The 13,771-nt window shown below is 30.2% G+C and overlaps 5 protein-coding genes across 6 annotated transcripts in view; 2 read left to right on the top strand and 3 right to left on the bottom strand.

The window, feature by feature from the left end:
• Nucleotides 1-50: 50 nt before the first annotated feature.
• Nucleotides 51-1,048, bottom strand: LOC119632062 (H/ACA ribonucleoprotein complex subunit 2-like protein). 2 transcript variants are annotated; one of them, XM_038024762.1, is made up of 3 exons: nucleotides 707-1,048; nucleotides 412-648; nucleotides 51-325 (listed from the first exon to the last, which is right to left on the bottom strand). In XM_038024762.1, exons 1-2 carry the CDS (start codon nucleotides 955-957, stop codon nucleotides 417-419), a joined length of 483 nt encoding a protein of 160 aa, XP_037880690.1. In that variant the 5' UTR covers nucleotides 958-1,048; the 3' UTR covers nucleotides 51-325; nucleotides 412-416. The 2 variants fall into 2 exon arrangements, with proteins under 2 accessions (XP_037880690.1, XP_037880689.1); XM_038024761.1 differs by having other exon boundaries at nucleotides 317-648.
• A 1,364-nt stretch (nucleotides 1,049-2,412) lies between these two features.
• LOC119631500 (10 kDa heat shock protein, mitochondrial) lies at nucleotides 2,413-3,501 on the top strand. The gene is made up of 3 exons (XM_038023767.1): nucleotides 2,413-2,597; nucleotides 2,865-3,029; nucleotides 3,085-3,501. Exons 1-3 carry the CDS (start codon nucleotides 2,595-2,597, stop codon nucleotides 3,226-3,228), a joined length of 312 nt encoding a protein of 103 aa, XP_037879695.1. The 5' UTR covers nucleotides 2,413-2,594; the 3' UTR covers nucleotides 3,229-3,501.
• On the bottom strand, nucleotides 3,492-4,391 carry LOC119631499 (39S ribosomal protein L20, mitochondrial). Its single transcript, XM_038023766.1, has 4 exons — nucleotides 4,194-4,391; nucleotides 4,025-4,135; nucleotides 3,799-3,896; nucleotides 3,492-3,709 (listed from the first exon to the last, which is right to left on the bottom strand). The coding sequence occupies exons 1-4, from the start codon at nucleotides 4,278-4,280 to the stop codon at nucleotides 3,553-3,555; spliced, it is 453 nt and encodes a 150-aa protein (XP_037879694.1). The 5' UTR covers nucleotides 4,281-4,391; the 3' UTR covers nucleotides 3,492-3,552.
• Nucleotides 4,392-5,858: 1,467 nt separating this feature from the next.
• LOC119631696 (coiled-coil domain-containing protein 63) lies at nucleotides 5,859-10,139 on the top strand. Its single transcript, XM_038024129.1, has 9 exons — nucleotides 5,859-6,021; nucleotides 6,104-6,265; nucleotides 6,326-6,430; nucleotides 7,099-7,289; nucleotides 7,364-7,538; nucleotides 7,603-7,785; nucleotides 7,859-8,009; nucleotides 9,561-9,735; nucleotides 9,842-10,139. Exons 1-9 carry the CDS (start codon nucleotides 5,956-5,958, stop codon nucleotides 10,059-10,061), a joined length of 1,428 nt encoding a protein of 475 aa, XP_037880057.1. The 5' UTR covers nucleotides 5,859-5,955; the 3' UTR covers nucleotides 10,062-10,139.
• Nucleotides 10,140-12,518: 2,379 nt separating this feature from the next.
• LOC119632384 (bicaudal D-related protein homolog) overlaps nucleotides 12,519-13,771 on the bottom strand; it is a 46,712-nt gene continuing 45,459 nt past the window's right edge. The window contains exons 9-12 of the mRNA XM_038025274.1: nucleotides 13,507-13,687; nucleotides 13,172-13,437; nucleotides 12,798-13,052; nucleotides 12,519-12,705 (exon numbers count right to left, since the gene is read on the bottom strand). Of these exons, the coding sequence (XP_037881202.1) occupies nucleotides 12,547-12,705; nucleotides 12,798-13,052; nucleotides 13,172-13,437; nucleotides 13,507-13,687 (861 nt within the window). The 3' untranslated portion in view covers nucleotides 12,519-12,546. The remainder of the gene's footprint in view (nucleotides 12,706-12,797; nucleotides 13,053-13,171; nucleotides 13,438-13,506; nucleotides 13,688-13,771) is intronic.

Genomic DNA, 13,771 nt, shown 5'->3' with positions numbered 1-13,771 from the left:
ATATATATATATATATATATACATATATGTATATATAAAGAAAAAAAATCCTAAAAATTGGGGCAAACCCCCAACGGAAAAAAAAAAGACTGTTTTCAATTAATGCAATCCATTACCAAGACAATGTTCTTATTCTACTTGTAGCGGGTCCATTAATCCAAGGATTTTGATATTAGAAATAAGGAACAAAGTTATGATCAGAACAAACCAAAAGTTCAAGTTATTTTGAAACGACAGACGTAGACAATATTTGCAAATGACCTCTGCTACCAGATCTATATTATAGCGATAGGCATTAACACGAAAATTGCAATTCTTCCATTTTCTAAAAGAATTATTAATGAAATTTATTTATTCTTTGTTTCTTCCTAAAACTGAACCTAATATAGTTTGCAATTACACTGTGATTACGTTTTTCATAGCGGTGAATTTAATTGTGTCAATTCTTTTTTAACATCATCGTATAAGTCCTGATATTCTTGGTTTTCCCGTATTAATAAAGCTATGGTACCGCGTTTGACGCCCATAGCAGCACCTAAATCAGCGCGGCTGGGTGTGTAAATATAAGGTATACTTTTCTCCTCACAAACAGCAGGTAAATGACACATAATATCGATAGGCGTAACATCGCCGGCAAAGATCACGACCCTGAAGAATTATATATTATTTATTATCCAGATAATACTTCAATCAATAATTTTCTTACCCTTTTTCGCCTTTACGTAAACGTGTTTGAACATCTTTTAAACCATTGCGTACATAAGTTTTATGTTTTATAGCCTTTTTAACAAGTTTATAACACTTTTTTGATAATTTCTTGCTGGCCATTGGGCTAGCAATGGAGTTTACATATTTTAATTTATCGTCGTAGCTTTCTTCCTCTTTAACTTTGATCAAACCCATTTCTATGGTCTGCACAACGCTTTCGTCAACAGGTTCTGTTTTAATTTTACCCATTCTTTAAAATTATGTTATATATTCCTATTAATTCAACGTTAATTATAATTTCAACTTAACACGTGCAGAACTTAATAGCGCAAATACTTATAAATTATCTTTTTGATCGAATGCTACCAAGTTTCATAAAATTAATAAAAGTATTCTATCACAATGCTTTTGTATGCATGTGTTTTGACATTTGCTCACGACATTCACAATTGCACTATTAGAATTACGTAAAGAGAAATAATTTTATTGATTCAACTAGTTGCAACCTTTTTATTAAAAATTCACTCGATCCGCAGCATTTCTCTAATTTGCTCTTCAAAAAATTTCAATGTAATTTGCCGAAACGATGCATGTCAAATAAAAAATAATACTCATTCATATTTACTCAGAATAGAAATACAGGCGGTTTAGCTGAAACGCTTAACTTTCCTCTCCGGTATTTATTCTAAAATCTAAGTAGTGATTTTCTAAATCAGATCGTAAAGCCCTAAAAACATTTCTGCAATTTTCTAAGCAAACGATAAGTTCTTAGAGCTTTTATTTATTTGCTTATACATTTTGATATTCTTATGCCCGCAGAATACATTTCCTGTCAAATTTCATGTTCATTAGCGCTACCAAACTAAGTTTAAGTAAATAAAATTAGTTTTTTTAATTATTAATCGTTAATCTAATCATTGAAATTCTTCGGAAAATTAACGAAAACCAATTGTTAAGTTCAAGTGTTCGCTTCGTTTCATTCCTATCCAATAATTCATGTCCGCCTGGTTGGTGTTTAAGATATCTGTCGACATATGTTCAAAATCCATTCTGTATTGCGTCTAATATAAACATATATTCATATTTAAAACCTACATTTCGAATAAGTTCGTTTTATAAATATTTCTTCATTGAATAATTTTTATTAAATTTAAACCAATGCCAGTAAAACTTTTTAAATTTATTGAGCTTCAATATTAAGGCCAAAAGCACAAAGAAATGGCGTACTCTTATCTAATTATCGAATTATAGAATATATTATTTATAAACAAGTAAAAACACTATAGTGGGTGACAGACCATTATTAAGTAGTTTAGACCACCTTACACTTATTGATAAAACAACTTTCCAAAAGAAGACGTTATATGGGAAGTAGTCGAAAAAGTTGTCGGATCTTCAGTAGCGTCCTTCCCTTGACGTATCAAACTTTATCAAAATATCTCAAAAATTACGGTACATAGATTGAATACGAGAAAATAAGACGAACAGACAATTATCCTTCACCATTTGAACATATTTACTCAAAAAACACAATCAATTTTATTTTGACAGTTTGTGCGCCATAATTCATGTTATGTTCGAAACATAACGCATCATTGTGTTAGGCCCCTTTGTTTATATTTTCCTTCTAAGTTTCATATTTTTCGGCAATCTGTCAATAGGTAAAATAGAGTGTTCTAGTAGCTATTGGCAGCACTATTCGTTAAAAAGATCTTAATAATCGCATTCATTCACAACTAAGCATTGGTGTAAGGCGGTAGCACGTGTTCTAAAAGTGGAAATTACTGTAATTCAGAAATATATAGTAAAGCAAGTTTCCCGAATTTTCCGGCATTATTAAAACTTTTGTATTTAGCAAACATAGCATTTGAAAAATAAATTTAGAAATGGTAAGTATTTGTGTACGAAGTTTTTGCACGGCATACGAAAAAGTTGTATTAATATTCTCGATGCTTCTTCGACGTTAACATTAATTGCTTTCTAGAACAAGGTGGAGGGAGGTCACTTTTTTTTCTTATTTGATAAAGATGAGACCGGTGTGTTGTGTAATATAGAGAAAGATGGAGACTTGAGAACAACGAATTGATTCCCATTATTTAATTGTTATTTGATTAAAGATTAATTACAACTGATATTTTATCTCGTAATATTTTAAGGCCGCTCATGCAATTAAAAAAATTATGCCTATGTTGGACCGTATATTGGTACAACGTGCTGAATCAATGACAACGACTAAAGGCGGCATTGTCTTGCCCGAAAAATCGCAAACTAAAATGATGCAAGGCACCGTTGTTGCTGTAGGGCCGGGTGCACGCAATAACGTGAGTTCAATTAAAAAGAAAGTTTTAAAAATTTCTTAATATTATGAAATTTTAGCAAACTGGCGCTCATATTTCTCCTTCAGTCAAAGAAGGTGATCGTGTGCTCTTACCGGAATATGGCGGTACCAAAGTTGAATTGGAGGATAAGAAGGAATATTTACTTTACCGTGAATCTGACATATTGGCTAAATATGAATAGATTTCCTCGTTATCTTAGTTCATCCAGAAATAATCATTTCTTACGTTTCATCTGTAAAATTTTAATTTTGAACCATAATTAATGTAATCTTTAACTACTTCCTCTCTCTCGCGAGCTATGGGAGTTTGAAAATTTTGCGAATTCCATTAAATAAGAGTAGATTGTGTGGGCTACAAGCTTGAATATCGTTGGCTGTTGAACTTGCAAATGATGATTTAGGCCTGCTTGCCTAATTTTTGAGAAGAGAAATAAAACACGCTTTATATTGTTTAACTAATAAGTATTTATTTTTTTTACAGAAAGTAACCTTAAGAATCTTAAACATTACTTAATTTTTAGATTAGATAGGCCATAGACTTGATTCATAATGGAAGGTTCCTGCAAGCCAGGCACGCACTCCACTGCCGCACGTTCCCTAGACAATTTTATTAAAGCTTCGAAAGAACGCGGTTCCCATATAGCTAGATCAGAAAGAACTTTTCTATGAAATAATAATATGAATATAGTAAGGAAGATTTTAATTAAAGACAGGAAAAATTTGATAATAGGGGACATATTTTTTACAAATACCTGTTAAGAAAAATATCGCTGCGTGTTAATGTCTCTCTAAATGTTTCTTGGGTTAAACCGTACTGTTCGCAACCGGCTTGCAAACGCGTCGTCCACAACTTATGGGTGAGTAAACGGTTACATAAGATTATGAATTATACAAGTTTTTACAATTTTTAATATAAGTGAAATCAAATTGCTTATACAGATAACTGTAAACCATCAGATAATTGTAAAGTAAACTTACCGCCTGCATGTCTAACTTTTTCAGTTTCCTGCCTTTGGTGGCATAAACTAACGCCCTGTGTACATTACGAATTGCGATAGAATACACATTACGCCGCCGTCCACGGTAATGCTAATAAATGTTTATTACAAGTAATGTTTGTTTCCGGCGCACATAATTGTTTACTTACCGCTGCTAATTTAAATATTTTTCTTTTTCTCCAAAATTCATCCGGTCCTCGTGCTCTTACAAACAGTGACAAAGTAGGTGAAACCATAGCTCTCGATTTAATTGAATTTTTTTAGCTGCCTATGAACTGTATTTAATATCCATTTTCTTCGTTCAAATAATTCGATAACTTTAAATAACCTAAAGAATTAACAGCTGATGACAAACCAAACAGCTGTTGTTCTCACAACACGTGTTGAAAAAGGGCTGTTCTACTAAAAGCAAAAACGTTGGTAATATTGACATCAATGAAACAATTGAGGCAAGAACTTGAATACACTACATTTTGTCATTCTCGATAGCAACGGTTATCCATAACTCTTTATGCACTAAATGACCAATCTTAATTGGATCTTTAAAAATTCTTATTGACTATTCCAATCGGCAAATGAACAATAAATGATTCGCTGTGTTGAGTAAATATATAAAGTAATATATATGTATATAATGTAAAGTAATATTAAACTGTTACTATTTACTACCAAGTTACCAAATTAAAAAAATAAAGCATAAATTTGCAATTAATTTAAAAAAATTGATACAATTAACATCAAAGTCGGTCGACATTTTTCTATCTAATAATTTTAGTTACTTTTCTGAAATAAAATGCTACAACAATCCGTAAAGTGGCAAGTGATAGGATCTCGACGCAACGATGCTTTATTTCATTTTTCGGGTAAACAAGTCGCAAGTGATAAAAACGTAATAAGTAGCCGCGTTACTATACTCTTTGATTAAAAAAACTACACAAATGAACGTAAATTAGACGCTTTGATTTGACAGTTTTTCATCGCTTATAAATTAATGTAGAGTTTAAGGCAAAATTTGAAATTACATAATATAACAAAGATTTAAATTGGTACACAATACACATAAATTAGATAAATAATCGTCAAATTTAAAATAAGCCTTTCTTATATCTTCTTTATGTATAAGCAAAACCACATGTTTTGCCATTTCGTATAATCTCGTAAAAAGTTCAAAAAGTTAACGTCCCACCCCAGAGAAACGAAATAACGCATCATTGTGCTAGGACCTTTATTGCAAAAAAAAAGAAATGTCGCAATAGACTCTCTACGTAACAAATAATTCGTTACATAAACGGTACGTATACGATTTATGTGACTGTGTTAAAGTTTCTACGAAGACCTCCAAAAGACCTAAGGCAATCAGTTGTAGGACTACTTGTGTAATATTTGAAATTTAAATTTTCATTTGTTCTTTTTAACTATACTATCGTATATTATTCGTCGATTCGATTGTAAATCAGTATTTCTTCTCATTATTCATTCCGTTCACTTCATTTATAATTTTATTTAAAATGCAAGCTTCTTATTATCTACTTTATTCATTGACAGTGAATAACAGCAGCGAGTGAGTGATAGTCTTACAAACAGAAAAAGAGGAAGAATATCAACTTTTAAAAGATAACGAAGATGGGAATATTTGAGTTTATTAGAATGTATCGTTTTATATAATTGCATATAGATTAGTAATTTAAACATAAAAGACAATTAAGAAAAATTTAATTTTTAATGCAATTTGATAAACGGTTCTTTTTTTAAAAGATTGATAAAGAATGTTTCTAATGTATTCTCAGTATTGATATCAAATGATAGTTTAGTTTAGTATAGTTTGCTAGGTTGCTTGGTGACAATATTCTGATAAATTTTTCTTGGAATTGATTTGAGAAAAGAAGGTTTTATTTTAATCTGTATAAATACATGATGAATAATCATGCCGATGTGGATCAATTGGCTGACGCTGAATTACAACGTTTACATAGGCAGGTATTGGAGAATGCGATTTAAAAATGAGAAATGATTGCAACAAGTAACATGAAAGTGTGCTTTTAATTTTTATTATAATTAGTTGCGCTCTTTGCAATTGGAACTTCGCAGCTTATTGGATAATAAAACTAAACAATTAAAAAAACAAAATCAAATAATAACAGTTTTACAATTAGAACATCAGACGCTAAAATGTGAAATAAATACTTTGGAAAGAGGTGTTCATGCTAAAAGGAATTCATTGGTGAAGTAACTGTATTGAGTTAAAATTTTTAAAATTATAATTCAGTTGTTATCATTGTAGAAAAAGAATTATTTAATTAATCTGCAACAACAATTTATTGACATTCAACGGATATCGCAAACTGAACGTACAAGTTTGTGGGAGCTAGAGGGACACATTAAAAAGGTGAATGCATTCTCTTTTTTTTTTTTTGGTTATAATCATTAACAAAGGAAGGAAATAGACTAGGTTTATCCTTCCGTATCTAACGTTCAGAAGTATGCGTCACACGTCACACAATATAATCTTGATATGATGATAACATTAAAACCTTAGACAATTTAGTCATAATCGTTTGTCAATCGCTTATCAATGACACTTCGCACAAGGGGGAAGAGTTTGTACTCTCTAACCCATAGAAAATATTGATCTACTAATAAAATAAAATAAATGTAGAAATGTCTTATACTGCTGCTGATTGTAGAAAATGTTGTCACTTCCACATTTTTATAAAAAGACGTGGTGGATAGACTTAGGTATTAAGTGCATATAATTTTTTTACGTATATATATATAATATATATATTAAAAATTATTAATTAATTAAAAAAATTAAAAGTATATACATATATATTGCGACGATGTATGAAACGCTTTGAAGGCCTTGAGATAGACCCACCTTTGATCACTCGTATCAAGCCGCTTCTTTGACCACTTAGTGTATAAAATCGTTTTTGAAAAAATCATTTTTGGAATAACTGTGCTAAGCGTAGTGGTGTAGGATATTTAATGGCGTTTTTAACTTCTTTGTATATTACGTATGTCGATAAATCATTGAGTTGGAGACAATTTCAGATTGAAAAGGAAATTGATATATTACGCAAACTGGAAGTGCCCGATAGCTGTTATAAGGATACGATACATAAGGTACAAAAAAGTGTAGTGAAATTGGAAAATCGCTTGGACGTGGTTAATAAGAAATGTAGTGACGTGTTAACCGAAAACAGCAAATTACGTCATTCCATTGATCATATGTTACAAGACCGGTAGGGGTATGATTGAAATTGATCTGATTGATCAACTTTTAAAAAGAAAATGCTTTCAAACTTCCAACAATTAGAGCCAATTTCAATGAAATGTGGCAATCAATGGTGACACAATTTAATGATGGTAAAAAATACATTATGGAACTAATAGATCAGTCCACTTTAGCTTACGATCAAAGGGAGGAATTGTATAATAAATTACAAGTTCTAAAAGATCGAAATGAAAACGACAAAATAATGCATATTCAGGTAGATTAAAATTACAATTTCGATTTCCATTATTTCATTATATCGTTTTTCGAATACGTTTTAGGAAATGCGCGAAATGCAACGGCGCCTCGAGCATGATGCTAAATTGCAAAAGTTTTATGACATTAAGTGTAAAAAGCGTTTAAATCTTGAGATGGAACATCGAGAAATGGACAAAAAGTTGGCCAAAAAAGAAGCTTTTGAAAAGCAATTAAATGAATATAATGAAATAATTGATAAAATGAAGGTTTCGTTCATATATGCTTATCGCCTCTTCTTTCTATTCAATTAAATATAAAAAATTATATTTTTTTTATTAGAAACTATACGAGGAACCAGATACTTCACGTTTAATAGCACAATTTAGACGTCAAGAAGATGAAAATTTTGCCCTTTTCAATTATGTGAACGAGCTAAGCCACGAAGTGGAGGTTTTAAATGATGTCACACAAGAGTTAAATGATGAAATTGGTAAGTATTGGATGGTGTGTTAAATATATACATATATCTATATTTAAGTAGCAAAACTGATGAAGCAACAATTCATGTAAATAATAAGATTGTTTAAACCAAAACAAGTACGAACATTATAGTTGGGTAAGGGCGATCTTTAGATAATCTATACCAATTCGCCTAATACCTCCATTCGCTCGCTATGTAATGCGTTAAAAATTACACATTATTTCTATGCAAAGGCATCAAAGAATGCCCAAAACGTCTAAGGTTGATTTTTTTTTTTGTCAATTTACTGTTATGGACCAATTTTCACGATGAAATCTAGAAAGTTACTATATATAAATATTTAGTTTTCGTAGAAAGGATTAGAAGAGGGGTGGTTCAAAAAATTGCCCTACTCGTATCACATATTTCATACCAATTTAAAATGTGGAAATACTATTGCGCAGCAAGTTTTGTTGAATTCAAAATAAGATGTTATATGGGGAGTGGTCGAAAAAGTCGACCAATCCGATTCGTTTTCAATATTCTTCGTTCTTGGGTCAGTGTGATCTGTACCGTGAACACAAACTTATATGGACAGATATCGGACGGACACACAGACGAACGGGCAGACATGCTCAGAGATGAATGATTCTGCATCGATCCGCATAAGAAAAGCTGGGTTTTGTCGTAACTCTTTCTGGGTGTTACCTAAGTTCGCACATCTTAAAACGGTGCTGTTACTAAGCTAATAGAGCATATGTCTCGAAATTTTGACGGCAGATCGCAACAATCGTACCAATATATTAAAGAAATGCATAGATCGATATTATAGTGCGGGTATTTAAAAGAAATACACATTACGTTTTGTCCACAGCAGTATAACAAAAAGTCCTAACTTCTCATATATTCGAAATTATTAAAAATGCACGAAAATGGTGATTTGACATATAAGATTTAACTGTGATAAGTTGGCATATTTATTTAAATATAAATTTACTGTAATTTAAGGTAAATTGTCTTCCATTTTAAAGTTTCTCATGGCAAGTAAGTAAAAATTTGGGTTTTTTGTAACTTTATAACGTAGGCAGAGCCTTTAATAGATCGGCCTTGCTCGAGCAAAATGTTGCCAAATGCCATCATTCGGAAGCTTTTTGAATCGATATTGAGCGAACGCATCACGCATCCTATCAATAGCTTTCTCGTATCCGATGTGCTAATTCAATTTGAGTTATAAAGCGACATTGGTAAATCAATCACAATTAATCGATGGTCTCCCAAGACTTACTCAATGACATATCATATAAATCATTTTTCGTATACCATTACTGTCTGTTCCTAATCTGTCTCCTAGCAACACATTTATTATATTAAAAAAAAAAAAAAAAATTTTTTTTCATTCATATTTCATTTAAGGAAATATTTTTAATTCGTTTATGATTACTATAAGATTCAGATTGTAACGTCCTATTAAAATTAAAACGATTATAACTTATTACGGATTATTTCTCATTTAGAGAATATATTGTCATTAACGTTTAGTTTATTTATTTTGATTAATATTTATTATGTCTTAATACGTAGAACGTCAACAGGCTGAATTGTTGGAGAAAGAACTGAAACAAAAAACGGAAGCTTTGGATTATTTAACTGAAGAATTACAAAATGCTGAAATATCTAACAATGAGGCTAAGCATAAATTGGACAGTTTAGATACGCGCTTGCAATTGCTATTAAGTGGAATTGGTGATATTTTCAAGTACTTTCTCTCTCTCTCTCTCTCTCTCTCTCTCTCTCATACTTCGCTTTTAACGCTTTTCATTGGTTTTTTTTTATAACTCACATATCAATATTTAAAATTATAGGGAACTGTCTGGCGAGGATGCTCCCATATTGAATGTGTTAAGCTTCAATACTCTTCTAACGGCTCATAATGTTAAATTATTTATAGGAGTCATCGAGAGACGTACAAATATATGCATTTCGAATATTAATATAGAGGAGGATTTGTCCAATAAAATATTGGCTAAAAAAGATAGAATACCGAAATTTAATGTTAAAGATAACGTTAAACAAAGATATTAAAGTGCATTTCAAAGTATTTATTCATTTTCTCTTTTATCCATTTATTCCTTGCTTTAAAGTATTTTTCTTTACTTGAATTGGTTTTTTTTTATTTTTTATTTTTTAAATAGTTTAACAACTCTTTCCTCTTTTGAGAAAATTTTGATTTTTATTTCAATTAGAATTAAGGCAAAGTGTACGTGTGTGTGTGTGTGTGTATGTAAATTCTCTTAAAAATCTGTTCAATTCAAAAAATGCTTTATTGGTTTATTCGTTATTGTTTCACTTAAACCTAATAAAACTTGCGTATTTTACTTTTTTTATTTTTAAACAAAAAAAAAAAATAAATAACAAAGTTTCTTCTTCATTGTTAACATACGACGGAATGTTTTTTTTTTTTTTTTGTTTTTTTTTTTTTTGTTTTTTTTTGTTTTTTTTTTGTTTTGTCTCGATATCGATAATTGTATCTCATATCATTCACGCCATCATTTGCAGTTAGCTATCAATACCAGTTATGTTAGGGACGTATTAAGTTTATAGACGGATCGATGTAGCGCTTTCAATAGAGTTAAGTTTTACCACACCGTACGATTCAGAATTATTTTTAAAATCGACTTAAGCGTAACTGTTCGTCTGATATTTGCCCATGTATTTTTATATTCAACCTGTAGGTCACAATTTTTGAAATATTTCAATGAAATTTGATAATAAGGATAGAGGTATTGAACGTGCAAAGAATCGGATCATTTTTGCGATCACTTTCCTAATTGTGCTTGTATGAAAAGAGTTCACCATTTTTAGTAAATTCTTGGTAAAAATTGGAGAAAAGTTGTATTTTCGCGTAATTAATGAATATGGATAATGTCGGTAAAATAGTAGCCTTTCTCGAACCCCTTCATTTATAAATTCTCTAATAATATCATAGCTCATTTTTTTTACTATTTTATGGTGAAAATTTTAAATAGTGTTTTTACATATAACTTTACTATGATAAGTTTTGACTACATACAGATCTATTTTTCGGGCCCTTACATTATAGGGAGCACCATGAGAGCTATTTTGCTGTTTTATCAAGAAAATAGGCGAACAAGAAAATGTTCTTTGCAAAAAAAGAAAAAAAAATAAAAATATTTTCCTAAACTTGAATCATGTCGATGCATTTTTTTCTTGAGCTGTTCACGTGAAGAACTGTATGAAGCGAAAGGGCGTAAGTTATGTAAAACCGACTATAACAATTTCTACAATCGTGTTATAATAAATCACAATTATAATCGGAACGATGAATTTAATTTAGAAAATAATAAGTACACGCGTTGAGCAATAGATGACTATTGAAAGACAGGTCTCGACTCGGAATATTATTTTTTCGTTAGTAATATATACGCTTTAAAAGTCTTCGAATTGTATTTTTGATATATATATATATATTCTTAAAAGAAAATTTTCAATTCTCTAAGTGAATGGTAAAAGAGGTGCGTTTGCAGAAGAACTTTATCAAAAATTGAATCAAAATTTGAAATTCCATCTTGACGGGAAAGAAAGAATTGAGAATGATAATTGAAAAACTTGAATGTTTCAAAATTTTATAAAGAAAGTGTGCGAAAAAAAAAAAGTATTTTTTTTGAAGAATCGACATTCATTGTAACCTTGTTTCAGGAAAGCTCAAGTAAGCCCATTGTGATGACCATAACCTTAATTATAGGTAATTTTTATTATATGATGTGGAGTGAAAGTAATCAAACAAAATGAAAGTTTTCTTCGCCAATAAAATACAAATTTTGGCCGTTTTGAAATCGATTTATCATTGCCTTTGTTTAAAATAAAAAAAATAAAAAAATAAAAAAGGTGAACGAAACGAGGCCAGCATAAAAAAAGATTTAATATTTCTAACCAAAAAAAAAAATAAATATATTTATATAATAAATACGCAATAAATGTTTCTTAATATAAAATTGAAAGCGACACGAATAACTGTGCTTTACATGAATTCTCTTAATTATTTTGTTCTTAAATTTATAAATAAACAAAAAACAAAAATTGATTTTAACAAGTTTTTATCTATAAATTGTAAAAAAAAAAACATAAATACAATAAAAAAATTATTTTTGCAACATTATCATCATCATTGATTTGCATTTTAATTATAAAATATCAATTAATCTGTTCCTTCTAAATCGCTATTATTTAAGACGAATAGAGAATAATATTAAAAGATAACCGCGTCAATTTTCTTTGTATTGCAAGACGATTAATATTGAGTAAAAGTATATAAAATTAATTGGTTTTATCTTTTAATGTAACATTATAAGGTACACAAATATATATATAAATATATATATAATTATTTGTTTTATATATTTAATAATTTAATGAAAAAAAGAAAAAGATAATTTTTTTTTTTTTTTTAATTTTAATTTTTACAAAACATTAGAAAGCTTTACAGAATTATTGTGACGGAGTCGTAATAAGCTATTGTTTCCGTGATCAAATAATATATATAATAAAATTACCGTTGAAAAAGACTCCAGAATTTATAGCTGGAGAAACGTTTCGCTAAATTGGCTGCAGCACTAGTGTTGCTCGTTTGAGATTCATTCGTTATCGTCTTGCGATTATTAATCATTTTAGAACGCATTTGTTCCTCAATTAATTCTTGCATGTCCATCTAATTGAGTGAAAGTTGAATGATGAGAAATATTCAATAATTATTTGTTTTTTTTACTCATTTATCAATCATGTTGGAAGTGTTATACAAACCTGCCACTGTTCTAATTGCTGTGAGAGTTCAACTTTTTGTTGTATTGATTCTAATAGTTGACTATTGGCTTGCATAAGTTCTACTCGGGTCTTTGCCAACTCTATTTCTGCCTTTGTACGTCTTTCGTTCGCATTATCACGTTCTTTTTGCGCTTTAGCCAATAATTCGTCGCGATCACTGCTATCTGTTAAATCACCCCGTGCCTGATCACGTTCTTCTTTAACATTGTGTAACTCAACATTTGTAATAGTCAACTGAGATTTTGCAACGATACATATTAATAAATGCATTATTATTGTTATTGATATATTGATATTGATATTGATATTGATGGTTTAGTGGAGTAGTTTAGTTTAGTTTAGGTTTTTTTTACCTTAGATTCCAGTTGTTGTATTAATTGATGACTGCGTTTAATTTCATCTTCTTGCTCAAGCACCAAATTTCTAGTTTGATCCAACATTTTTTTAAAATTACCAGCATCCAAATTCAATAGTAAACGCGTTAATTCATCAGACATGGCTGATAACATGCCTGGACGAAAATTAATTGGATCACCGTTGCCGTCGTCAACTGAACGTAACGCCGATGATATTGTATTGTCCATAGATTCCAAGTCCAAAGATAAATCAGAATTTAGTCCTGCAAATCCTTAGTTATAATATTAGATTTTCTTAAAATTGAGATAATCATAGGCATCCTTTAATTTACCAGAATCATCGTCGTGACCGATTTTTAAAGAGTCGACCAATGATTTCAGTTGTATAAACACCGAGCGTGCCTCAATCCATATTTGACTTGATTTACCGCTATCCGAGAAGCTTCCTTCGTCTTCGTCGCATTCCATTTCGAATTGTAAAGACTTCTTGCCTAGCGAACCGTTGTAGTTATCCTTAAAATAAATATATAAATAAATAAGAATACGATAGTCGGCAATGCCGACCTTTAAATATCCTACACAATTTCACTTATTTAA

The sequence above is a fragment of the Glossina fuscipes genome, unplaced genomic scaffold, assembly GCF_014805625.2.
Source record: "Glossina fuscipes isolate IAEA_lab_2018 unplaced genomic scaffold, Yale_Gfus_2 1, whole genome shotgun sequence".
In the NCBI taxonomy this organism is placed as follows: Eukaryota; Metazoa; Arthropoda; class Insecta; order Diptera; family Glossinidae; genus Glossina; species Glossina fuscipes.
The sequence above is the reverse complement of the archived record's forward strand: the minus strand, read 5'-3'. Positions and strand labels throughout refer to the sequence as shown.

What these genes read in the sequence shown, in the direction of transcription:
- LOC119632062 (XM_038024762.1), bottom strand. Translation starts at nt 957, where the DNA reads ATGGGTAAAATTAAAACAGAACCTGTTGACGAAAGCGTTGTGCAGACC. An exon ending in TTACGTAAAGGCGAAAAAGG is followed by an intron (nt 649 to 706) that starts GTAAGAAAATTA and finishes ATAATTCTTCAG; the next exon opens with GGTCGTGATCTTTGCCGGCG.
- LOC119631500 (XM_038023767.1), top strand. An exon ending in GGCCGGGTGCACGCAATAAC is followed by an intron (nt 3,030 to 3,084) that starts GTGAGTTCAATT and finishes ATGAAATTTTAG; the next exon opens with CAAACTGGCGCTCATATTTC.
- LOC119631499 (XM_038023766.1), bottom strand. Translation starts at nt 4,280, where the DNA reads ATGGTTTCACCTACTTTGTCACTGTTTGTAAGAGCACGAGGACCGGAT. An exon ending in AAAAGTTAGACATGCAGGCG is followed by an intron (nt 3,897 to 4,024) that starts GTAAGTTTACTT and finishes CTCACCCATAAG; the next exon opens with TTGTGGACGACGCGTTTGCA. An exon ending in AGCGATATTTTTCTTAACAG is followed by an intron (nt 3,710 to 3,798) that starts GTATTTGTAAAA and finishes ATTATTTCATAG; the next exon opens with AAAAGTTCTTTCTGATCTAG.
- LOC119631696 (XM_038024129.1), top strand. Translation starts at nt 5,956, where the DNA reads ATGATGAATAATCATGCCGATGTGGATCAATTGGCTGACGCTGAATTA. An exon ending in TAGAGGGACACATTAAAAAG is followed by an intron (nt 6,431 to 7,098) that starts GTGAATGCATTC and finishes AGACAATTTCAG; the next exon opens with ATTGAAAAGGAAATTGATAT. An exon ending in ACAAAATAATGCATATTCAG is followed by an intron (nt 7,539 to 7,602) that starts GTAGATTAAAAT and finishes AATACGTTTTAG; the next exon opens with GAAATGCGCGAAATGCAACG.